This window comes from Podarcis filfolensis (assembly GCF_964270895.1).
Source record: "Podarcis filfolensis genome assembly, chromosome: 6".
NCBI lineage: Eukaryota > Metazoa > Chordata > Lepidosauria > Squamata > Lacertidae > Podarcis > Podarcis filfolensis.
In genome coordinates this window covers 4,259,655-4,285,670 of record NC_139609.1, presented here as the reverse complement: position 1 = coordinate 4,285,670, position 26,016 = coordinate 4,259,655, and the positions used below count along the sequence as shown (strand labels likewise).

Sequence of the window (26,016 nt, the reverse complement as noted above, 5' to 3'; positions counted from 1 at the left end):
TCTGATAAAGATGATAAGATGCATCCATATAATTTTGTTGGTCAAAACTATTGGGCTGAAAGGGTTTAAACCTATACCTACTTATTTGGAAATAGGTCCCAGGTGATCTCTGTGAATTCAGCAAGACTCACCCTATAAGCTGTTTATTTTAAAGTTATGTTTTTATTATGACTTTTCTGTATTGGATCAGATTGTTATTAGGTGTATGATCTTTGTTGTCTATTTTCTTGTTCCTTCAGCTTGTAAACCACCTTACGCATAGCAATATAGAAAGGCAGGAGACAAATTAAAAGGGAAATGGAAATGAAATACACAGGCCAGCTTCAAGCCATGCATAGTGCAACAACTCTTGTTGATTTGAAACTGTTTTCCTTGTAAGTTAAAAAGCTTTCCTTGCTCTGTAGCGCAGTACATGCTTCAGCAATGTGAGCAATGTGTAGAACACAAGGAAGAGCTGCATTCAGCACTCAATCTTGGTGCATTATCAGGAGTATCCACCAGTAATCAACTACTCCCATTTTCATCTGTGAAATGTTAGAGTGTAAAATATGCTTGCTGTCAGGGCAGTGGCGTAGCGTGGGGGGTGCAGGGGGGGCCGGCCGCACCGGGCGCAACATCTGGGGTTAGGGCAAATCCATGGGTTAGGGGGCGCAAATCCACGGGTTAGGGGGCGCAAATTACTTGCCTTGCCCCGGGTGCTGACAACCCACGCTACGCCACTGTGTCAGGGTGCTTCCAGACCAGGGCTTAGTACTGCAAACCGGTCATTCAAGATACTGCAAACAGGCCGTTGGCATGACACTTTCCCCCCACTTATTGGTTATCCAGATTCATTGGGGGGAGTGGGGAATACTGGCTGACTTTTTGATGCTAGTGGCTTCCCATCTGTGTAACCGCTGCAAAAAAAGTGTTCGTATGCATGAACAGCACCAAACCTGCACCAAACACCCATCTGGAGGTACTCTAGGAATAGAAATTTGCTGGACAGTCCGGTTATTCATCAAGTCAGAAAGGTGAAGCGAGTAATGTATCAAGGGGTTCAAGGGGAACCGCAAAAGAATCAGGAAAATTGACTCAAATCATTCTGAATACAGAGTTGAAGAGCTTTCCGGTTATTAGTTGCCAAGTTGAGAATCGTAGAATCATAGAACTGCAGAGTCGGAAAGGACCACAAGGGTCCAACCCCTGCAATGCAAGACTCTTCTGCCCAACGTGGGGCTCCAACTGACGCCTGCTCTACCTACTGAGCTATCCTTCCTTCCTTCCATTTCAGAGTGGGTGTGGCAAACAGAACAAAAGCTTACTTCTACCAGGAAAGGTGAGCATTCTTAACAGTCTGACCCTCTGCCTATCTGCTGTGGCTCTTTGTGGCCAGTCTTGGCCCCTCCCTACCCCCACCCAACACTTTGTCGAAACTTCTTGAAAAGTAATGGGCAAAGGATATCTGTATTTGTTTAATTTTCCCCCGGGGTGGGGCACGTTAGATCGATAAAATCTAACTTCAAGTACCACCAGGCAGCGCCATCCCTCGGGTCCATCTGGGAGTCCCTCGAGCCTAACTTGACGGAAACAGGAGCGTCGTCGGGCGCTCGGATCCCGCGCATCTCGGTTTTCGAGGGCGCCCGCCTCCTCCCCGCGGACCTGGCCCAGCCTTCGGCCCCTTCCCGTCCCAGCGCCCCTCCCGCTTACCTGCGACGACGGCTGGGTTGCTCTGGCCGCCCTCGGGCTTCAGCCACGCCTCGACGGTGAACTCTAAGCGGGGCAGCTCGGCCACCACCCCCGGGCGCAAGAGCAGCTGCTCCCGCCGGCCCGAGAAGTAGAGCGCGGCGACGGCGCCCGGAGCAGCAGGCCCGGCTCTGGCGCGCGCGCGCCGCGGGAAGGGGCTGCTCTCGCCCCACGTGTCCTCCACGCTGCTGCCCTCGGCGCTCCGGGCGCGCCTGGGCTGCCCCGCCGCCGCCGCCGCCCGCCCGGGACGCGGGTAGGTGGCGTCGGGGCGCAGCGGCCGCGCGGCAGAGCGAGTCCTGCGCAGCCAGCAGCGCTCCCCGTCGTGCGACTCCGGCGTCGGGCTCCCACCCAGCAGGCCCGCGGTCGCCACCAGGAAGGCGGCGGTGGCCACCAGCGGCGTCCAGCCGGGACGTGCCATCCTCCGGCGCGCACCTTCGGGGCAGCCGCTTCCTGTCCTTGGGTCCGTGCCGGTCCCTCGGCTCCCTTTCACATGGGTCGGCGTCGGGCGCGTCGGTGGCTGCCGGGCTTCAGCTGCTGCAGCCCCTCTGCTCCGAGCGCCGGAGAGCGGTCAGGTGCATCGCCTCGCCCGGCCAACTTCTCCCCCGAGCGCCCGGCCCAGCGGGGTCCCAGGACCGAGGGGGCCCTCAAGGGCTTCCTTCGAGCATCCTCGACGCCTCGCCTTGGTCCAGCCGCTCGCCCGCTTCTCTCCGGTGTCGCCCTGCCCTCCTGCTCCGTCCGGAGGTCCCAGGCGGCCGAGCGCCGTGCGCTGCCCCTCGTTTCCGGAGCTCAGCTTGCGCGGGGCACCCGCTTTCTCGCCCCGTGGCCACCCCAGGTGCGGCTCTCCTTCGATCCCGCTGGATTCCTGCGAAAGAGAACGGGAGGCAATAGGAAGAAGCGTGCGTCTGGAGAGCTGCTCGCTCTCGGCTTTGTTTGAAGAGGATTGATGCTGCTGCTGATGGCCAATCTCATAAATTCTGCACATCACTCCACCTCCTGCCTTTCTCGGTGCCCCCTCCCCCCTCGCCCCCGCCTCCCGTCATCCTCTCTCTCCTCCCCGCGCGCTCGGAGAGATGCAGGGTGGTACCCCTTGGGGATGCCGGGAGTGGTTTTGCGACCGGATCCCATTCACTCTTAGAAGCACTACCGTGCTCGGGTGGGCTTACGCCCAAGTAAGTAAGGTCAGCCACTGAAACAAGTAGACCTTACTTCCGAGGAAGCGTAGGCGTGTGGGCTGCTTTCCCGTTACCTTGGCCTTGCTACCTGCGTGGCAGCCCGGCAGTCCCAACCCAGCGCCTCCATTTCCCCTTCCGATCCCGCCGATAAAGCTCCAATGCTACGCACAAATCACTTGAGGGTAAATCCCACCCACCTCTATGAGACTTATTTCTGAATCAACATGCCCTTAGGATCGGGCTGCGTGACGTTAAACTCGGTGCGGACTACTGCATCAACATGTTCAGGATCGGGGCTTTTGGAACCGAAGTCGTCTGAATTTAGGGATTTTCAAACGCAGCATCCCAACCTTACACACATCCACGTGAAAGTCAGTTCCTTTAGTTTGCGTGGAACTTAGTTTTCCAGCAAAACCTTGATGCTGAACACAGCATTACGTGGAAATCCGTGGCTTCTGAGTAATATCAGAACCGGGATGCCCGTGACGCGGGAGACGATCCCTCCAACACGTTTGCTCTTAAAGCCAGACCCACTTGCGTTCAGTGCAGATCATCCGCTTGACACTTGTGCGCATTGCTGCACTTCTAACCCGAAGCGACGTCCGAGTAAAACACGCTCGGGCGCTTGGACTCGCGCTCGAATTCGGAGTCTCCACTTCCAGGTTCCCGAAGCGTTAAGGAAAACATTGAAGGAAGAAGCCTTGTCATTGGCTCCAGGAGGGTGCGGATATCGCTCCCGAAATGGATTTGGGCGGGACTCCAGTCGACGAAAAGAGGGGTGGGTGAATGCGCTTTGGAGGGAATAAATTAATATTATAATTTGGCTGCCGGCGGGGATCAAGAACCCGCCGGCTTCCTCAATTTGGGGCACTGCGTGGTAGCTTTAATCTCCTGCGAGGCTGGCCCTACGAATGATTTGGAAAGGCCCTTTCCAGTGCGCCCACGGGGGCGGCAGGCAAAAGGGGCGGTTGCGCCTGGACGGTATGGGCTACTAAAAAGACACAGAGGCAGATGATGTTGAGCAGCCTTCGCCAAGTGGGCGCCCTCAGAGACTGATGGGAGTTGTCCAAACACCTGGAGGGCGCCCAGTTGGCGACGGGTGTTTTGTGCAGGGGTGGGGAACCCGTCGTCCCCCGGACGTCGCCGGACTTCCAGCCATTCGAGCCAGGGGTGAAGATCCAGCTGCATCTGGAGGGCCGCACGTGCCCCCCCCCCCCCGCCTGGGGCCTGGGCGCAAGAAAGGAGCCGAGCGGCTCTGTGCCGATTCCAGGCCTGCTCCTCCTCGCGGAGGTTTCCCTTGTCGGTAGACAGACCTCGTGCTTAGCAGTTGGGGCGCTTTGCCGCGCGTTCCCAGTGCGCCACCTCGGTGCCGGACTGGACGCGCAGCAGCGCACCGGCTCTTCCTTCCGCTCACGACCTTTGCCGGTTGGCCAAGCGGGCCAAGCGGGGCCTTCTGCCAGGATGCGCCGGGCGGCCCGGGCCTCTCGCTACGAGCCGGGCTTGGAGCCACGCCAGCGAAGGGACCCCTCGAGGGACCTCCGCGCCATCCGAAGCCACCTCCTCCTCCCCGGGTCTAAATGGGGGGAAAGGGAGCAGGGTTGCCGAGTTACACCCGGCGCTTCTTCAGGAGGCCGCGCGTCAAAGCGACAGGCTGCCAGGTGGCGAGCAGGGAGTGCAGAAGGAAAGGGGGGGCGGGTCGGGAAGGAGAGCAAGCGAGATCACCTCGCTCCCTCCCACCCCGCACCGGGGAAGGACCCCAACCTCGAAGTAAGAAAAGCGGATCTCGCAAGGGCCTTCCCGCCTGGAGTAAAAGGAAGCGACAGCGACAGGGGATCTCCGACGGCGGCTGCCTGCCGATCGCCCACCCTGCGCGTCTCCTCCGTCTCCATTCTTGGCACCCCCGAAGTTGGGGAGAGGGTGGCTTGCTTTCTTCTTCTTGCAACCTCCTCCCTCCGAAATGGGGTCCTTCCCCCCCCCCCCGCTATAACGCATCACCTTCCTAGCTCTTCAGCCCCCACCCCTCAGCTTCTCCCCATCGCGCCCTCCAAGCCGGAAAGGGGAGAGACCCACAGTGTCTAGAACCTGCAGGAGCCCCCCTCACTTTTATTCGGTGAAAGTGGCTGCGCGAGAACCTTTGCACGCAGAGAGATCCAGCGCAAAGGTTTGGACAAAGACGGGGCTCTCCCCGCTCGGCTTTTGCGTTTTCTTCTCAAATGTATCAGCCACCCCGACCTCTTCTGTGTGACATGTGCGGGAAAGGTAAGCTATACAAAAGTCCGATCGGCGTGAATTAAGAAGATTGGGAGCGGGTATCAAATTTTATTTGAAGCCTACCTGCCCCCTCGCTTCCCCGTCCCACACTTACCCCACACAGATCACCGCCCTCGGAGGAGACACACAAGTGGATTTTGAGTTTTTTGGTGTGTGTGTTTTTAAAAGCGTATAAAAACCCACCCGCAGTGCCAGAGGGAAAGACTCGCTCCGTGCCAAAAACAACCCATTTAATGGAGGGGGGGAGACTTTAGAAAGTTGCTTATTTGTTTATGAAAAGCCCACCTCCCACCATTGCTCCAGTGAGGGTCCACAAAGGCTGGTAGGAGCTGTTTTGAAATCTCAACGTGAACTTCTCCCCCCCCCCCCCTTAACTCCTTTCTTCACTGCAAAACACTATCTGTGACGATCAGACGAAAGCAAAGGTTGCCAGCGAAAAGCTGGGAGTGGGAGGCCCTTCTAGGGTACAAGCTTTCAAATCAGGAAAAAAGAAAGAAAGAAAGAAACTTGGAGGGAACGGGTTTTAAGGAAGCACAGCAGGCACTGCCTGGGGAAGAAGAAAAAAAGATATTTATTTATATTACGATGGGGTCGGAGTAAGGGGGGAAGTGGGGCTGACACAACATGTTGGAAAAGCTCAAAGGATGAGGAGAGGGAGGCGCAGAACTCAAAGCAGGAGCGGGATCGCCTTGGATGCAGGTAAACTTATAAAGGAAAAGGCACTGGAAGAGACGACTGGATAAACAGCCAGAGAGAAGGGAGAAAACACAGCGCTATAAGGCAGGGCAAACAAGGACAGAAAGAATATTGAGCTGGAAATCTGAAGATCAGGAAAGAGAGGAGGATCTAAGCGCCACCAGGAAACCTCTGGTGGAAACATACAGACAGCAAGCCGGAGAAACACACACAGGAATATTACAAAAAGATGGTTGCAGATTTCGTTCTTTTCAGAGAAAATGCCCACTCCCTCTTTGAAGTCAGAGAGACTAGATCCAAAGCATCCTCAACGTGGACTGACATGGAGGACATCCATTTAGGAACAAATTGTGTGGTTTAGTAGTTAAAAGACACCCCCCTCCACTGCCTTTCAAATCTCATCTCTGACATTAACTCAAGAAATGGCCTTTGGGAAGCTGCTGGGCCTTAAGTCTCCCCTTCACAATACGGGGAAGGTGGCTTTAAGAATCACTGAGGCAATGTAGGTGACATGCCTTGAACCCAACACACACACACACACCTGCAATGGTATACATTGCTGTGTATTATGTTTGTTTCAGTCCCTGCTGAAACCTCAGGCAAACTGGGATGGTCTTGGGGGAACATTGGCTGTTTTCATCAGCATCACTGAAACTGGTTTTAAAGGGTCCTGTTTTTGTAAGGGCATTTCCACATGTGAGACATACATCAGTATTTGTGCGATTCTTGCCTCTGGAAAACATGCCCTGGTAGGAATATGCCATGTGGACTTTCCATGCTGCATTAACAAAATCCACACGTGCACAAACAGGAAAGAAATAACAGCAGTTCTGTCCAAGTGCTCTACTCTGCATGGGGCCAAGATACACCTTTAGTGTTTTTTTATGCATCTGCTCTTGCTTTCTGCAAAACATCAGTGATGTTCAGAAGTGATGCATTCCAGACTTAAAGGCATTCTTATCATCACTTGTGAAAGCTCCATCAGTCTCCCAGCCTCAAATTCTCCATCTATAATAAGGGATTAATTAGTAAAGACTTGTCTCTCAGGGCTGTTTGGCAGGAGAAAGGCCATCAAGATTGCAAAGGATTCTGCCTGGGTGTTGGGAGTTCTCCACAAACCATTTAAGAACCCCAACAAATGATGCAATATCTAAGATGTTATCAATCTGGCCTCTCCTTAATCAGCTACCTAACAGGCTATTTATTGCATCCATCGGAGAACTGCAAACATGTATTGTCTAGGAAGGTATACCAAATTGCCCCCTGATAGCACGGTGAGCCAAGTTTGCTGTGAAATGTGGGGTGTTTGGTTTACCTGGCAAGCCCATCGTGTTCCTTATTTCACACTGTGAAGGTTATTAACTGCTCTTCTCAATCATCATCATCACAGCACAAAAAAACCAGGATAACTGCATTGAATCACGGGGGTTGAACTAGATGACCCTGGTCCTTGCAGCCACAGCAGGCACTGTGATTCTGCAGTGGTTTGACTTCACCCCTGGAGGCGCACTCCATTACGTTTCAACATACAGATGCAACAGTCCTACCCTTCTTCCACATGGAATGGATGCTTCTTCCACTCCCCATTTCATCTACCCACAAACCCTGTGACATAAGTTAGGCCAAGAGACAGTGAATGGTCCAATGCCACCCAGTCAGTTTTATCACTAAGTGGGGGCTTGAACCCTGGTCTCCCAGGGTTCTTGTCTGACATCTTTGCCATACGGGCCCCACATCCATAGACTGAACTGCAGAACTGTTGGTGCCCAGATTTTGATGAATGAATGTTATTTTATCCTTGAAGGGCTTTGCCAAAGGTCACCTTAACCTCCGAAAGTTCTTCCCATAGCTTTGTAGGCCAGATTGAAGAAGGCCATGAATGACTCAGAGCGCTCTGCTGGGAGGCATGACACAAACTCCAATTGCCAGGGAAGTGCTGCTTCTTTGAAGTCACCATTGCTATAGAGGAGACTCAGAAATGTTACCTATGTTTGGTCAGATTTGCACTGAGCTGTCTACCCCTTGCCTACCTGTCCCTACCTGTCCCTCACTACTGCCTGTTTTTAATGTGGATTTGAAGCTGCTTGTGACGCCCACCTCATCCAAGGGTTCAGCCTTCACGTCTCCATACTGAATGTAGATGAGGAAGTTCTAACTGAAGGGAGGGGAAAACAATGCAAGCATCCCATCAAGCACCAGCCAGTAGTGCAGATGGGAAACATCAGTATAGATTTCAGACGTATAAAACTGAAAGCAGTCGTGCATGGACAAAAGCAAACACAGGAACCCACGTATGCATTCATATCCTGGTGTAGATACAGCCCAGGCCCTGCTCCCTAGAAAATGCTCCCAAATCTTCTGTGCTGTGCAGATGTGCAAAAGTTTCATTAGCAGACAAGCTGCTACTGTGCAAAATGTCCCAATAAAGGGAGAAGGTTTGGAATCCAAAAAATTTGAGCGTTGCTGTTTTGTTTTTAGCCTCCTTGTGCTTCCTAAGCTACTGTTGATTATTTCATTTTATTTATTTTAAATATTGCCAGACTGCTTTTCAGTGCAGAGCCCTCACAAGAGAGCTTACACAGAATAAAATATAATCATGTAAAACAACAGTCTAAAAAAACTTAAAGACCAGCAACGCACCATTGCAAATTGGCGAAAGCAAATTAAAAGCAGCACTATGATTCCTTCGCTTACTGACCCGTCTTCAAACCCGTCTTCTCAGTGAAAAGCAGCTTGAGGTGTGTGGGTTTTCAAGGCCCATTTAAAAGTTTGCACTGGTGGGGCCATATCCATACCAGCTGGGAGGGCGTTTCATAACTGGGGGCCACCACCAAAAACATGGAATCCTCTCTCCTGCCCAGTATTCTGACAGTTCTCTTTTCTCTTCTCCCTGTTGCTATCATCACCTCATTTCTAGCTGTAAGGTTGCCAGACTGCTTGGTGTCTGTCTGTCTGTCTTTTTTTTAACAGAAGAGATGATGGGCCAAACAAGTTCAATAATTCTTCCAAATAAAATCATACTTGGCTGGAACAAGGTGATCCATCGTCTGAGTGTTCATGTTAGGCAAAGAAAGGCCCCCACATGGCTGCAAAATATTGTGGTGACTTGTAAATTCATGAATCAGCTACTTCACAGAAATAATCTACAGCATATTTTTATACTACACAAGTAAAAGTCAAGGTATTCTCCCAGTCCTGGGTTATAGTTCAATGGGCTGTGACCAGGAGGAATATAATCAAAGATGTGAACAATACAGTGTTAATTGTCTCCCTCAAATATGGAGAGCAGACCTAATTTTGGGTCGTTAATCATCTGTTGTCCCTTTATTTTTATTTCATAAAATTTATATACTACTTGATTGTAAAAGAAGAAACCTCAAAGAGATTTACCAAAAAAAATCATTAGTAAAAACAATTAAAATATTCAGGAAATTAAAACCAGCAATAAACTAAAAACATATCAGCGTTCCAAATATCTGGATGCAATTTCCCAGCACTCAGTCCCAGAAAACAGGAACAAAATGACAATCCCAGAACAATCCCAGTGACCTTATTTAGGCAGCATCATCAATGCAGGTGGTGCTGTGGTCTAAAACACTGAGCCTCTTGGGCTTGCCGATCAGAAGGTCAGCGGTTTGAATCCCCGCGATGGGGTGAACTCCTGTTGCTCGGTCCCTGCTCCTGCCCACCCAGCAGTTCAAAAGCACATCAACTGCAAGTAGATAAATAGGTACCGCTCCGGCGGGAAGATAAATGGCTTTTCTGTGCACTGCTCTGGTTCGCCAGAAGCAGCTTAGTCATGCTGGCCACATGTCCCAGAAGCTGTCTGCGGACAAACTCCAGCTCCCTCGGCCAGTAAAGCGAGATGAGCGGCACAACCCCAGAGTCGTCCACGACTGGACTTAATGGTCAGGGGTCCCTTTACCTTTATCAGCTGTTAGACCAGCCTTTCTCAACCTTGGTCCTGTTTGCTAGGGGTGATGGGAGTTGTAGCCTGACAGCATCTGGGGACCCAAGGCTGAGAAAGGCTGTGATAAACCCTAGACCCAAGAAACAGGTGTGTCAGTGGCTGTTTTCTAGTCATCTCCTCAGGGTTTCTTTATGAGGGCCCATCATCAAGCTGTGGGAAGGAGAGAGGGCCTTTGTATGGCTTGACAAGAGATTTCCCATTCACTCCTCCCTGTCAGTCTACACACGAAGAGCATGGAACAAATATACTCATGGTGTCTGAGCCAAGAGCAAGTAGGTGCAGAGGATATTTGGCGGCCCCAAGGCAGCCGGGGCAGAGTAGCCTGCTTGGAAACTAAAGTGGGGGTTGGGGAGTGATAAGAATTACCTGGGTCTGTTGTTCCTGCAAAAGCAACCTCCACTCTTTTTAAACATGTGCAGACATGCGCCCAAGTTTTGCCTGGCGTGGAAAACGAAATTTCAGATTTGGTCAGCAGAACCAATTCCTCCTCCCCGTCGTTCTGAGGCACTTAGTCTTTCCTTTTGGCTGCTCCACGGAAGACTTTCCATGGCATGTATAAAGTAACATTGGAAGACGTCGTAGCAAGATCCTTATTATTTAGTGCATCAAGTGCCTGGAGATCCTCCAGCCTAGTTGGTAATGTTTCTTCTGACATCAGGGAAAAGATTAAGAGGCACACACACACACGCACACGCACCCAAGTCTGAAGAAATATGGCACAATTGGCAAGTGAGGATTGGCTGAGAGAGAGAAAAGGAAAGAGTGGTTGCGGTTAATGCGCTGGCTGAATGGAAAGTGACTGCTCTGCCTGGTGTTATGCAACCTTGTGCATGTACATTGGTTCTGCTCCATGTTGGAAGCAGATTTTTTCTTACTTGTACAGGGGGCATCTGGGGGCAAAGGCAGGGCTCCCCCATAGCTACACTAGCTATTGCTAAAGTTTCCTTCCATGGAAACTCTCTCTCTCTCTCTCTCTCTCTCTCTCTCTCTCTCTCTCTCTCTGTGTGTCTCTCTCTCTCTCTCATCCTCCTAAAACACTCATCTCAATTAACTGATTAACAATAAAAATAAACATCACGAAAGCACCCCCATAGCAAGTAGGAGGCCTTACCATAGTTTTAGGGTTTTCCAACCTGCAGAACAATTGGTGAAATCTTGCATGCATATTCATTAATTGCACACTGTATCTGAGGGCCAAAAACTTCCAATCTTGCTTCCTCCCTCTATGAGGCAGACCGCTTTAATTCCCACTGTGGGTAGGGCCACAGTTGTACACCCAACTGAGCCACGCTCAATGCACAAAAAGGTTAAGAGGAGCCCACAGGTGGAGGCCTGCAGGCACAAATATCCTCTACATACTTTTAGTCTTTGTTTCTGGGCCCAGTTCAAAGTGCTGGTGTTGACCTATAAAGCCTTACACAGCTCAGGACCTCAGTACCTTAAGGACCATCTTTCCCGATACAAACTGACCCAGACCCTGTGATTGTCGCCTGAGGCCCTTCTCTATGTCCCCCTATCCTAGAAAGGTTCAGAGGGTGGCAACAAGAGAACAGGCCTTTTCTGTGGTGGCTCCCTGATTGTGGAACACTCCCTAGAAAGTCTCGCCTGGCACCATCATTACCTGTCTTTAGGTGCCAGGCAAAAAATTCCTCTACCCAGGCCTGCAGAAGTCCCTGGCATCTCCAGGTAGGGCTGGGAGGGAAAACTCTCTGAAACTCTGGAGATCCTTTGCCAGTCAAGGACTTCACAATACAGCTCTAGATGAAACAATGATAAAAGGCAGCTTCTTAGGTTCCTCAATTAACATGGCTGCAAGAGTGAGTTGATGTGATGGACGAAAACTACCCCAATTCTGCAATGTAACAATTGGTCAGATGTTGATGGCCATTACAACCACATGGTGTTATCTGCAGAATTTAATGTCATCTGTTAATGTCGTACCGAAGAGTTGGATATCATGGAGACAGTGACAAGTGGACAGTGGAAGAGGCTTCATACCCTATCCATAACTGCCATCCTGGAGTATATCCCATCCTTTTTGACCGTGGAGTGGATGGTGTGGACACTAACCAACAACAGCATCACTGTTGGGCTCAACATTCCATAGAAGAAGGAGGTGCCCAAAGAGAAAACTGTATCTTAGCTAATTGAGCAACTTGGAGGTGCTGCTATTCTCTTGTGTGATCCCCAGTATAATTTTTTCCCTATTCTGCCCTCCTCCAAACACATCTAACGGGCTTCTCTTCCTAAGGGTGACATTTGGTCCCTTTCTTGATTTCCTTTAGGTGAGCCCTAAAGCCATTTGTTTTCTGATCTGCTTTTGGTAATCTCCATATGCAGTGCCCAGGCTTGCGCCCCGGGGAGGTCACTTCAGTACTGCTAACACAGCGGTTTGATTTCACCCCCAAAGGAGCACTTCACGGTCTTTCAAGACAGACAGATGCCGGCAAAGCAATGCTAGCATGGTTGTTATTTTTGTCAATTGCATGCATATTCTGTTTCGAATACTGCAGTGCAGCTGGCTGTCATGATTATGTGGTTTCCTTATCTACCTCTCTGCCCTCAAAGGGGCTTAGAATATAAGATTCACAAACTGAAACAGCAAAACAACATGATTAAATGTGCCCCCAGCAGCCTCAGCTGATGGTGACAGTAGAAGCAGAAGCACCTCCATCCACACCAGGTGAACAGAAGCCAGTTGCCATTTTGATTCCCCTCCAAGGACCCTCATGTAGTGTCATTCTGGAGCACTGTGGGGAGTTAAAATGTCTTCTGGGGACCACAAGCTAAACTTCCCATGATGCCCTGGAGTAATGCCTGAGCAGGAATCGTAGCAAGAGATTAAAGCAAGTGGCTACCAGACCCAGGGGTTCAGGCTGGGGGCCATGGGCCTTGGCAGGTCACTGGAACCCCATCAGCTGCCCATGGATGTCAGTTGTTGGCGCCAGACTTGGTGGGTGGCATCAGGAAATCCTAGGGCATCCTCACTCCATCCTTCAGGATGATGCCACTACCAATATTTTGTTGGGTTTTGTTCTTCCTTTTTCGGCTCTGTTCTTTAAGGCCAGTGGATAATTTTGTTTTCCTTTTAAACCTGTTTATTTATGTATTGAATTTGCATACCGTCCATCATCCAAAGATCCCAGAGCGGTCCACAGCAGAAAAATACAAAAGGAGGATACAAAATACATAATAAAACAAAAACAAACCAATACCTCCCTAAACACATTTAGAAGGCCATAGAATGTTAATCAGCCAAACGCCTGGCATTTCTGTCTGGTGCCTAAAGATATGTAATGAAGGCACCAGGCGAGTCTCCCTGGGGAGCATTCCACAAGCTGGGAGCCACCACAGAAAAGGCCCACTTTCGGGCTGCCACCCTCTGGACTTCTCATGGAGGGGATACACAAAGAATGACCTCAGATGATGATTGCAGGGTCCAGGTTGGTCCATATGGGGAGTTAAAGGGGTTAAGAGTTATATGAGAATGAGTGTTCACCCTGATTTGATTGTGGGGTGGTTATATGCTTTTCCATGAGTCATTTGTTGACTTCACACTTTTCAGTACAGTTCATTGTCTAATTGTGCAAAAATAAATCTCTAGGATGTGTTTGAATCTCTCCTGCAAATGCTGACAGTACCTTAAGTGTAAGGTTTGGGTTTGAGAGTCTTTTGGCGGGGGGGGGAGGGGAGATTGCTTCTCTTCTCTTTTTTTCAAGTGGGAGGTCACAACTGAGTGGCCAAGCACTTTCACAATGGCTTTCCTTGAGTCCAATCTGGCACTGGCAGTACCTGCTCTCATGACGTTGGCAGGACCCAATAACTCTCTTGTGATCTGGATTCTGTGACTTCAATTTAAACACACACAGCACTAAAGAATAGAACAATTAAATAGGATATGGACATCAACAAACACACAGTTAGGTAGCAACCCAACAGAGGAGCGACATCTTTGGGAGGGATATGAGCAACAACAGTCACCAGGGAGATGCTGTCTTCCCAACCTTTGGGTTTTATAAACAACCACATCACCTGGTTGGGAGAGTGGTTCCAGGGCCTTGTATTGGCACCTGAAACAGATTTTGGGGCCTCACACAGTTTTCAGTGAGCAAATTGGAAACTGAACACTGAAGCTGCTGCTCATGTTATGAAAACAACCTGGCTGCATAAGCCTCAGATAGAAGACATGTTCTGGTTGTTTGGCTGGAGGAACATCTTGTCCACAGTGGATAATTGCATTCTATATTCTAGAGTACAGCAGGAGTTAGCAGTATCTGGAAGAGATACTATCAAACAGGTTGTCTTCATTAGCACATGATACTGATACAAAGCACAATATTCTGTTTCATATGTTCTACAGCTAAACGCCGGCACTGAAAACCAGTTCTGGGACTGAGCCCTACAACTGAGCCCAGCTGTCCTATTACAGAACTGTCTGGGCCTGACTGGACAGGTTTGCTTCGTGCTGAAGAACCAGGATGGACCTGGGGGGCCACATCACGTCCTGCCAGCACCGGCATGCTGCAAGGAAATCTCCCCTGCTTTCGTTCTCTGAAGATGACGTGCCCCCAACACCTTGCTTCGTAACATCTCTGTTAAAAAATGGCTGTTACACTAACACCTTGGCTATTAAGGTACTAACATATTTCTTATGTAATGGTTCAAAACACAAGTCAAATTCCCCACCTCCCCTTTGAAAACACATATTCCCATACTGCAACACTCTGGTGTTGCCAAGGAAATGAATGACCCAGCCACAAATGTACAAGTTGACGCCTGAGATGCTGCCATGATAAGGTAATTAAGGACCTCTGTTTCAAATTCCTTGTTAATACATATTCATGTTCTGCTCCTCCACCTGCTGTCTGCACGGCTGCTTTTTATGAGTGAGAGCATAATGAGCCTAGGAAGTGGGGGGAACAGAAGGCAATGGATTGTATCATATATACCATGTTAATAGCGGGTAATTTTTATTACCCCACCTTGGAAGGAGAATGTTTGGTTGCGGGAGGTAGTTATTTTAGTGAGAAGAACTAGGGACAGATGGGAGCAAGAATCTGGGAGAGAGGTGGTCTCCACCACCGCCCCAGCCCCGTCCAATCAGTTCAGGTAATCTTTCCAACTGGATTGTGGTGGCTCAGACAAAATGGGGGACTTGCTAAGTGTTCAGTCCTGCTGTGGTATGTGAAATCCATGGACAAACCTGCACACTGTACCTATGAGAAAACCCCATACGTTCAAGGTACATTCAAGGTACATTTGAAGCATGTGAGTTCCCCCAAAGAATCCCAGGAACCATCTCTTTTCACTCACAGCCCTACAATTCCCAGTACCCTTCAAAAACTGCAGTTCCCAGGATTCTTTGGAGGAAGTCATGTGCTTTAAATGAACATTGGATGAGTTTTAAATGTATGGTGTAGATCTGCCCTGTGGAACAACCTTTACAAAACCTTTGCAAAGTTTTTTTTACTTTCTGAATTAAAGCTGAAGTTCTAGGACTTACTGGCAAATTTAACAAATGAACAAATCACCAGGTCCAGGTGGGAGCTGCTAAGAGCTCTTAAATTGTTGATCTCCTGTCAAAATATAGATACCGGTAATTTAATGAGCCACCTGTAAGATGCCTGGGAGGTGGGCACGTAACATCAATTTTTAAAAGGGGGATTAGTTTGTGGTCATTGTGTACCTGTACATCTAAATTATTGCCATCCTGTCTCACCGCTTCTGGCCTGCTCATGCCTTTATCTGGTCAGGATGGGACAGAAGTGACACAGAAAGCAGCTGCAACTCCCACAAAGTTACTATGGAATTTGCTACCATAAGTTGTAGCATTGGTCCCTAAGGTCGATGGCTTTAATGGGGGTGGGTGGGCAAATTAAGGGAGGAAAAGGTTAATCAATGGCTGCTACTAGTGACAAGGGCTCCGTAACACCTCTAATATTGGATGCAGTGTGTCCCAGAATACCAAAATTGTGGAGAGTGTACAACTAGTTTAATGGCTGCACAAGTGGACTCTTGGCTCCTTCAGTCACGCTGTTAGACTATTTATTTCACAGAATTTATATGCCACTTGATTGTACCAAAAACAACAACAAAAACAAACCTCAAAGAGGTTTATGAATTATGTAAAATGTGAGCTAAATGAGTCACATTGTGAATCGCATTAGGAATTACTGACAGCAGCAAAGTACGTACTTCCCACCAAACAGAAATAATAAGACACCCTCCTGAAAACATGCCAGTCTAAGGCACTGGTCTTCAGCTGGTGGGTCAGGGCAGCCTGATCCCGGGGGGGGGGGGGGGCAACAGGAGCACCAGCACCCAGGAAGGTTATGGTGAAAGACTAAGAAGTGGGTCTCCAAACAAGTTTGGGTTAAAAGTGAGTGCTGGGTCTGGAAAGGTCAGAGGTACCTGTTCTAAGGTGTGGTATATGGCAGAGATGGCAAAAATGGCTGAATATCCCATTAAGTTAGGAAATGAAATTGATGGGAATGTTTTATGGTAACTGACTGCCATTTATCAGTTTTAGGAAGGGAAGGTGTTATCTGGACAATGACAGATATTCTACATTTAACTTTGTGTGAAATATTATTATCAGGTGAAGAATTCTTGATGAGGTGGGCTTATGTTTGATATATTATGCATATTTTGGAGCACGGAAATGTTTTATATATAATTTGGTGGTTGTAATGTAAGGCATCTCATGTAAAAAATTTGAGGTATCTACAGTAGTATGTTTATGGTATATATGATATTTCTCATCAGGACTGTTGGTTTTGTATTGTGTCTGTAAGTGTTGATTATTTGAATTGATGAAGAGATGTTTATCTTTTCTAAGAACTGTTCTCTAAACAATTCCTTGTAGTGATTATGTTTTAGTTATTTATTTAGCATATTTATTACCCACTATTCAACATAGTTCCCAGCATGATAAAAACATGATAAAAAATAAAATAAAATAGTGAACAATTTAAATAACAACCAACCAATAACACAAAATGGCTACTTGGGAGACATAACACAAAATGGCTGCCACATCTAAAAGAGCAGAAAAAGAGACCCCTTCCTCTGCCACCATCAATGGGGGGGAGGGGGCGACATTCCTACATTGGCCATTCACAGAAAGAAGCTATTTGCACCTCTGCTTTGCTCAAAATGGAAGATTGTGTGGGTGTCCAATTCTAGCATCCAAGAAATGTGGATGTATATTTTGTATAGGAGAGGCTAAGCCAGTACAAGCAGGAACAAGCAAGAAGAGCAAATGGCCCCTCGTGCATTGTGGATATGTGACTATACCTCACCTTTCCTTACAAAAGTTCAAGGTAGCTCATCACAAAAATAAAATATTCTTTCTTATATTTACGGACGCATTTTGCAGCTGCCATAGGAGGTACTGGTGGGCACAGGCACTTGGCTGGCAACCTGTGGATGAATATTAGGGTTCAGTTTCAGGCAGAAATAGAACCACACAAATGGACAGCCTGAAAAGGAACCCCAACTCAGTGGTATCCCGCCAGGTTTCACAGTAGCTCCACCATCTTCCTGGGTGCGCTAGACCACATTGTATGTGCTTTCAGGTAGGGATCATGGGAATTAGATCCAGTTTGCATGTGAGGGTGAATCCATAGCTGCAGATCTTTCCTCAAGCAGCAACGCATCTTCTTCCAACTGTTCTTCCAATGCTGGTTGCGCATGCTATGGCTCTTCTTCATTCTTGGAACAAGAGTTGGGGTTGGTTGAGTCGAGTAGACACCATTAGAAATTCGCTCAGGAGAATCCAGCCAAGATGCATAGGTGCAGCAGCAGACATGGAGGAGAAATGCAAAGCAGAAGAGGAGGATGGGCAGTTTCTTCAGAGAGCCGTTCTTTACAGAGGATGTTTGCCAACAATGTACTTTAATAATTTAAAATACATCTCAGTATTCACATCATCATGTCAGCTCAACTCAAGCTGGTTCAGGCAGTGTTTATGATGGGATGTATCTAGGGCTAGTCCAACTCATTAACTCTGACTCCATCCCATACTACAGGTGCATCACCTTCACGGTGGCACATCAGTGATCCCTTCTGAGGCCTCCTCTGCCTGACACCTCATGCTTGGCTGTTCATGTGGCAAAAAGACAAAACAAAAAACAGCAGAGCTCAATCAGATTCAGCTAATTTTAAAAACTTGCTTGTATAATGTTATTCTGGTAAGACCTTTACACAGGGCAGCCTTTAACACAGCCACTGGCTCCTTTCTTCTGAACATCGCTCAAGCTCCTTGACAGATGGGCACAAAATGCATATGCAAGTTAATTGCAAGCAGCATGAATTAACACATGATGAACCATAATGTATTAATCTTTATTAATGATTTCAGATTTGAGATTTACGCAGTACATGATTACCATGCGTGGTTATTCTCCTTGCCCCATGCTTTCACCCTCGGGGAATAAAATAACACAAACAAAGCGTTTTGTTTAAAATTGCTCTTTGAGAATAGTGACAGGAGATGAATGAATAACGGGGACTAAACTGTGGAACTTACTTTTGTTATGTTCTGACTGGCATATGCTGTGGGAGATAGGCAGGCATGTAGCTGCTTGTATCTGGACTGCCACACAACCCCCGTCAGTCTCCTGCAACACAGCTGGACTCAAAAGGAAGTGAAAGAGTTGACTATCCAACTCTTGCTGGAATCAGGCTCTTCCGGCTGGAATTGAGACAGAAACCGGCTGTCAGACAGGCGCCTTCTTGACAGTGGCAACATACGGAGTCCTCTGCCAAGCTGCCATGCAGACATTGTTGCTGCTTCTACTGGATTCAACAGCTGGCTAGTTTATGAGCACTGGAGGCTTACAGGGTAAACAGGCAGGGCCCACTGAAGATAAGTCAAGGCAAAGCAGAAAGTGAACAAGAACAGGACCTTGGACAGCCCCAAGGCTGAAGCCCTCTCCTTGTAAGGCAGTTACAGGAAGGTGTTGTCTCACCAAGAAGCAGGACCCAACTGAAGCTTTACAAACCTGACTAGACCTGAAGTGGGCAAGCTCTGCATCCCTTAATTTTCAGTCTTCAATATCTCCAAGGCTCTGGGGATAGAAGTCCTGCAAGACTTTTCGCTCTCTGAGGCAGAGAATGGTGGCAGGCCACTGTAGGTTAGGCAGGAGGTCGCTGAGCAAGGTGCAGAGAGCTTCCCTGCTCCTGAAGAAGCATCCTGAACCTCATTATCATGAGAGTTCTCTGCTGTGCACTGCCAAGTCCCTGCTGGAGCCTGTAAACTTCCCTTCTTGGCCTTGCCTCTGCCTTCTTCACTAGAACCGGAACACCTGTCATGGGATGCTTGGGATGGAACCCTCCTACTTCTGAGGCCATTGCTTGAAGCACAACATAACTGGGAGGGATGTGTCATGATGCATGATGTTGTGGTGCACACTGTAGAAAACAAATGTCATATTGTGCATTCCAAGCCCCCAAGATGCGCTTTGGTAACATACATTGTCCAGCAATTTGGAGTTGCTTTGAAGAATGAACACAGGTGAGCTTTCATCTGGGTTTATAACATTGGGTTGTAACCTGTTTGCCAGATTCAGAATAGTAATCCATTCTGAATAGTAATCTATTGCCTGTCAGCCATCATCGATTTTGCAGACTTTTGAATATTCTGTGTGCTCTACGTACATTACCTTGAGACAGAGGTTTTCAACCATTCTGAGTCCATGGCTGCCTTGACCAACCACATTATTTCTGTGGAATACTGTGCAGGGGAATCCCTACTTATGCAGGAGTTCCATTCTGGGCCATGGCGTGCATCACTTGAATGTTCATAAGTGGAGATTCCCCTGTTCTGTCCCCGACCCTTTTTAGGACCATGTTCAGTGCATGCTTGGGCAGCACTCTTTCAAAGATGACCAACATCACATAGTACAGAGATGCATGAAAAAGTAGAGAAACATACCATATCTCGTTTGTCTGCTTGAGTAGGGAGTTTCCGGCTTTGCGTTGGAAGTTGTGGATTTTTTTCATCAGAGGCGGCAGGGAAGGGATGGGGGATGGGGGCTAGTGCTGTTTGTGGGATCTTTGACCATCATTCAAGTCACCCCAGGGTGCTACAGCACACTGGTTGAAAACCACTGCCTTGAGATCATTACAACAGCTGTGTAAGGTAGAGAGCCAGTGTGGTGTAGTGGTTAAGAGCGGTAGTCTCATAATCTGGGGAACCGGGTTCGCGTCTCCGCTCCTCCACATGCAGCTGCTGGGTGACCTTGGGCCAGTCACACTTCTCTGAAGTCTCTCAGCCCCACTCACCTCACAGAGTGTTTGTTGTGGGGGAGGAAGGGAAAAGGAGAATGTTAGCCGCTTTGAGACTCCTTAAAGGGAGTGAAAGGCGGGATATCAAATCCAAACTCTTCTTCTTCAGGTTGACTTGTGAGTTCAAGGCTGAGGGCAGTTTCAAGCCGAGTGCACCTGTCAGTTGTGCTTGATGGCAAATTTGGGTCTGACAATTTCACTTTCGATGGTTTAAAGATGTATACTTAAACATTTTAGATATACAGTTAAACATTTTAAATATACACCTAGAAATTTGTGGAGGTTGCCATCTTAGTCTGTGCAGCAAAAGCTGAAAAAGAAAGCACCTTAAAGACTAATGGCAGAAGCCTTTGCAATGTCTTAAGAGGCCCTGAGGCAACATTTGGACCAGGAGCCTCCCAGATCATTCCTCACAGTCTTAGCCTTACATTACAGGATATATCATACACCAGCATTGCTCTGGCACCCACTCAACTACCTGTAGGTAAAGGCCTTGGTGAAGAGGGGACTGATTTGCACCCAAGCAAATTAAATGGGGGCAGGAATAGGCAGGGTCGGGTGCTTCTGTTGACCATCGGCTGTTCCGCCATTTGTGGTAGGCAGTTTTGTGGCATGAGGCCTGGTGCGAATGCCCTGGCTGCCCTGACCCTCGAGGCTCTTCCTGGAATCCTTTCCCTGTGTTATTCAGTCGGCAGCTAATGCACTTTGAAACTATATCAGCTATCTGTCTCCTGAAAATCTCTGCCTTTGTTTGTGCCTAAAGACCACCCTGGTTAGACAGATATGTGGAGCGCTAAGTGTTGGGTGGCTCCAGCGGCCAGCCATGGTGACCTCATTGCTGAAGCGAGTGCCGAGTGCTTGATTGGAACGAACTCCGTGAGCCAAAAAGGCTCTTTGAGTGGTGAAATTATTTTTCTCGCAGAGCTTAATTCAAGTGATGAAATATTCATAGGGCACTAAAGTGAGTGGACTGGCTGGCTGGCTGCTTTCTTATGGGAATATCAATAAGGCTGGAGACAGCCTTAATCCAATATTCAAAGAGCTTCATTGCCTGCTGTTGCTTTGGGCTCAGGCTTCTTTTCGGAAACCTTGCTCTTGTGCCTCCTCCCTCTCCCAACACCAGCCGCTCCATTTGGACAAACAGGTACAGAAGGGTTGATGGGAGAGGAGGAAACCATGTGAGGGGGGACTGAGCAGGGAGGGCAAGGCATGGCCCAATGGTCAGCATGGAGGGGAGACACTTCAGGAACTTGGAGAGAAGCAAGGTCTTGAGCCCTGCCAGACCAGACCAAAGGTCCACTTACCCCAGCCTTTTTACCAAGAGTGGTCACGGTGGAGCAGGACCTGGGAAGCTTAGAAGAGGAACACAAGGCAACAGCCTGTTCTTGGTCCTTAGCACTGGGTGCTCAAGAGGTCTACTGTCTCTGCTTATGGAAGTTCTGTTAAACAACATGGTTGTTGATGGAACTAAAGGTCAAAAAAGAGGTAAACTTGGCCCCTAGAAGGTTAAGTCCAGTCAAAGGTGACTATGGGGTGTGGCACTAATCTTGCTTTCAGGCTGAGGGAGCCGGCGTTTGTCCACAGACAGCTTTCCAGGTCATGGGGCCAGCATGACTAAACCACTTCTGGTGCAGCAGGACACTGTGACAGAAGCCAGAGTGCATGGAAACCCCCATTTACCTTCCTGCCACAGCGGTACCTATTTATCTACTTGTGCTGATATGCTTTTGAACTGCTAGGCCGGCAGAAACTGGGACAGAACAACAGGAGCTCACCCTGTCACACGGATTTGAACCGCCAACCTTCTGATTGACAAACCCAAGAGTCTCCCTGGTTTAGACCACAGCACCACCCACGTCCCTCCATGATTTCCTTTTGTCACTGGTAAAATTCTAAAATGCTGCATTATTTTTTTTAAAAAAATCCAATCTGCTGCAACAGGTTTTGTGATTTGAAATTCAGTAGACTAATTAATGAGTTATGTTTCCTGCCCTCTGCCCCATGGTTTATAATTTTTTCTCCAGTTTGCATCAATTTTCTCATTCCAGATTTGTAATTTTGGATGCCATCCACCTGATTGAACAAATGTAGTTGGGCCTGTGTGTAAAACACTCTGTTGATCTAATCTGCCAGCATGTAGAAAATAGAATTTTAAGCTCCTTTTCCTGACCCAGCCAATATAAGCAGATTTTAAGCACAAACATGAACACAGCTCCTGTTGCTAAATGTTAAGGCTAAAAAAGATGAGCATAGTGGGAGCTCCTTTTCCTGTTCTTCCAGTACGTTCGCAGTGTGTATCTTGTGCACTTTACTAATGTAATTTAAGTTGGTCAATAAACAGAATAATTGATCTCTTGCAAGAACCTCTAAGTAATTCAGAGGCTGGCCATGTGGCAAAACTTCTTAGATTGTATCATTACAGTAAGAGTTGCACCATGCTGTTGAAAGCAATATATACGCAACACCTGCCTAAACAGTTGTTTCAGAAGGATTTCTCTACCAGTCTCATGCAATGGGTGGACACAGATGAAAAACAGAGTTTCAGCTTCTCAATCCCTACCCTGCTCAGGGATTTCAAAGGGCCAGAGTCACTATGTTCTTTGAGAGTTGACCTAAAAGAATGTCAGATTAGCACACTTCAACAGGATGTGGTCTGAAAATGTCTTGGTAGGTATCTTGTGAGCCGTATCTGGAAGTTCTCCAATGAGCCCAGTGTCTCCCTACCTCTATTCTTCCATTGCCCATCTCCTTTCTCTGCAGGCGATGAACCTGACTGACCAGATAAATAGGTACCTTGAGCAATTGCATCAAAGAGCATGAAGGTTTTCTCTTCCTTGCATAGCATAGCACCAGCCAAAATTCCATTTTCTATATATGATGAAAGTCCTGTCCCACCTTTGCCAGAGCTAGCATGACCATTAGGTATGGTGAGGCAGCCACCTAAGGTGACCTATATTGAGGGGGTGGGATAAGGAGTGGTGGCAAAATGTTGGAGGGCAGAATTGTGTGTGCTGTGTGTTAGCTTACTGCCCTCAGGTGTGGTGCAAGATGCTGGTCCATCACTAGTGTCAACACAGATTCATTTTTCAAGATTAAATGTGATGTTTTCCACCTCTGTGACATATGTTATTCCCTTTTATTTTGGAAATTGATTGGTCCAGCGCTCTTCTCTGCTCCCCCAGTAATGATTTCATTGAGTTTTGAAATAAAAATAAGCAAAACTGTCCTCAGCTGCTTTTCAGAAAATATAATGATAAGTCGCTCTGAGTTGGCTCCAAACAACTCTAAGTAGGAATAGACCAACTGAAATCAGTGGGCATAGCTAATTTGTCCATTAATTTCAGTCGGCCTTCTCTGACAAGGAGTTATTTGGGTACAACCATGTATGTCCAGTCTGCTCATTTTCAACTCCTCTTTACAGCAACAGCTTAATAGGTATCTCTGGCACTGTTTTTAAGGGAAGGGCTTACCACTGGAGGAGGAAGAGGAGTGGGGGGGAGCGAAACCGCCCCCGGCAGTGTGATCCCGGTGGGGTGCCATCACAGCTGCCCCCCTTGCCCGCATTGGGCGCCACGCCCCCGCAGGTAGCATGCCATGCCCCCGGGACGCGCGCCAGCCCTGCCCCCGGTGCAGGAGCATGAAGCTCCGCCACTGGGGCTTACGCACATGAGCAAAGATCAGGAAGGAATTCTGGTGCTGCTCATTTGTCTTTCTCTAGCTTTCAGATGTTGGTGACAGAGTCACCCAGATGAGATTCTCACAGCTTGCTAGAAGACGGGATGTGAGGAAAACATGGGAGTGGGATGACTTAGCTGCAATTCCTGCATTGCAGGGGGTTTGAATAGATGACCCTTTGAGACCTGGCATGGACTGGTTGGACATGGAGGAATGCTGGGAGGAACCAGCTGGGGGACCCCAAGGGAAGAAGGATCAGAGCCTGGGGAGTGGTGGTGGTGGGATGATGATGACTGGTCAGGTGGGGAAGAGGAGGTGTCAGAAGCTGAAGGGGGAACAAGGCTTAGTAAGCTGGGAGAGTCTGTGGAAGATAGAAGTCCGGAATCAGAGGGAGAAGCTGAAGGAGGAGAAGAGGGAGGCCAAGAGGCAGAGAGGAGTCATGCTGCTGAAGAGTCACAGGTGTCTCCCCCTCCTGCTGCGACAAACTTTCCTCCCCCCCCCCCGTCTCCCAGAACCAGAAGAGGCTTGTAAAGAGTGGAGGAGAGGTTGGCTTCATGCAGGCACAGTCTCTGATTGTTTGGAGAAAGCCATGGAAAGCAAGGATGTGGGATGGTGGGAACATTCAGTCTTGGCAACTGATTAATGGGGTGAGACCTACTGGGGATGAGCTGTTGTGTTCCTTAGGTCTGACTCTCAACCAAGTCTGTGCAGATTGTGTTCTTGCTAAGAAAGACTTAACTCCAACTTGAACAGTGTGATTTACTGCTGGCTCACTCCTGAGAAGACTCTTCCAGCTCTACAATTATATGATTCTATTGACTGTCAAAAGGACAAACAAGGGATTGCCCAAAGCACAGGGTGGCATTTGCGTCGAGAGCACTTGGAGGTGGGATGCTAGTTTCCCATCATTCCCAGAATGCCACATGTGACTTACAGCTACTAGAGTCCTATGGAGCCAACTACTCCCTGGCAAGTTCAGCATGAGAAGCCCCTGCAGTTTCTTTCAGAAACCTGTAGTGAGGGTTCATGCAGCCTTCTGCCCCACTTTCTTCCCAAGCTCCCAGCCCCCAGGGGCTTGATCCTGAAATTCAAGCCCAGCCCAAGTGTTCTGGCCGCGCCCTTCCCATTACAGTACAGAGGCCATGCTTTTCTTTGAGGAAGCGTTTGGTGACTTATATAAGAGTGCATTGCAGAACCAGAATCCACTATCTATGGTTGTCCATCAACAGCTACTGGTCACAATGGTTGTTCTCTACATCCACTGCCTCTGAATACCAGTTGTTGGGAATCATGAGTTGGGAGAGTGCTGTTGCACTTGGGTCCTCTTGTGGGCTTCCCATAGGCATATGGTTGGCACATTGAGAACAGGATGCTAGACTAAATGGGCCATTGGCTGCATTCAGCAGGCTCCTATGTTCCTGTGTCCTTCCAAAGCAGTCTTTGCTCCACCCCCCCAAATTTTCCTCCCTTTTCTGAAGCTGGTTCTCACTCACTCTTTCCTTGACAGGCCTAGCAGGGTGTGTGGCAGAGCAGATGTGATTTCTCTAGAGGCCCATGCAGATGAGGGCTTCTGAATGACAAATGAAGATTGTCCAAAACAAACTGGACCTCAGTGAGAGGTGGGCTTGGCAGCTTTTACAGTGTACTCAGTTTCACAGGAATGCACCTTGGGAAACCTCTTTCAGGAGGCTGCACAACAGGCTGGGCCAACCTTCCTTGTTCCATGCCTGTTGGCTGATACATACAGAAGCACAAAAACACTTGACGTAGCGGCCCAGCACTCCTGAGGACCACTGAAGCCCCTCTTGCCTAAGAGCTGTGTATTTGATTGATTGGTTTATCACATCCTGTCAAGCTTATCCAGCAGTTCACAAGGGCCAGAGGTGCTTAGCCTTTGTGTGCTTTCAAGGAAAAGATGATGAATAGTGACTGGGTTTCATTATTCCTTTGACAGAGGAGGCAAACTTAATTACGCCTTCTAAATCTTCTAATTCTGCCTTCTAAATTGCCCCTCTTTGAACAAGCAGCAGTGCCCCTAAAAACCCGAAGAGGGCACTTCTGGTGGCTGCATTGCACATTATGCATTTGAGACCAAGAGAAAAAGGCCCACTTTTGCATGCAGAAAGGAAGCGTATTAGCATTGCCCTTTTAGAGCTTCCTGAGTCCAGAGGTGCCAGATGTTTGCCATGTTTGCTCAATTATTTTGAGTAGCTAGAC

At 48.4% G+C, this 26,016-nt stretch overlaps 1 protein-coding gene across 1 annotated transcript in view; it reads right to left on the bottom strand.

Moving 5' to 3' along the window:
• The window catches only part of PAPPA2 (pappalysin 2), a 114,719-nt gene extending 112,027 nt beyond the window's left edge, over positions 1-2,692 (bottom strand). The window contains exon 1 of the mRNA XM_083621524.1: positions 1,690-2,692. Within this exon, the coding sequence (XP_083477650.1) occupies positions 1,690-2,143 (454 nt within the window). The 5' untranslated portion in view covers positions 2,144-2,692. The remainder of the gene's footprint in view (positions 1-1,689) is intronic.
• Between the last annotated feature and the right edge of the window lie 23,324 nt (positions 2,693-26,016).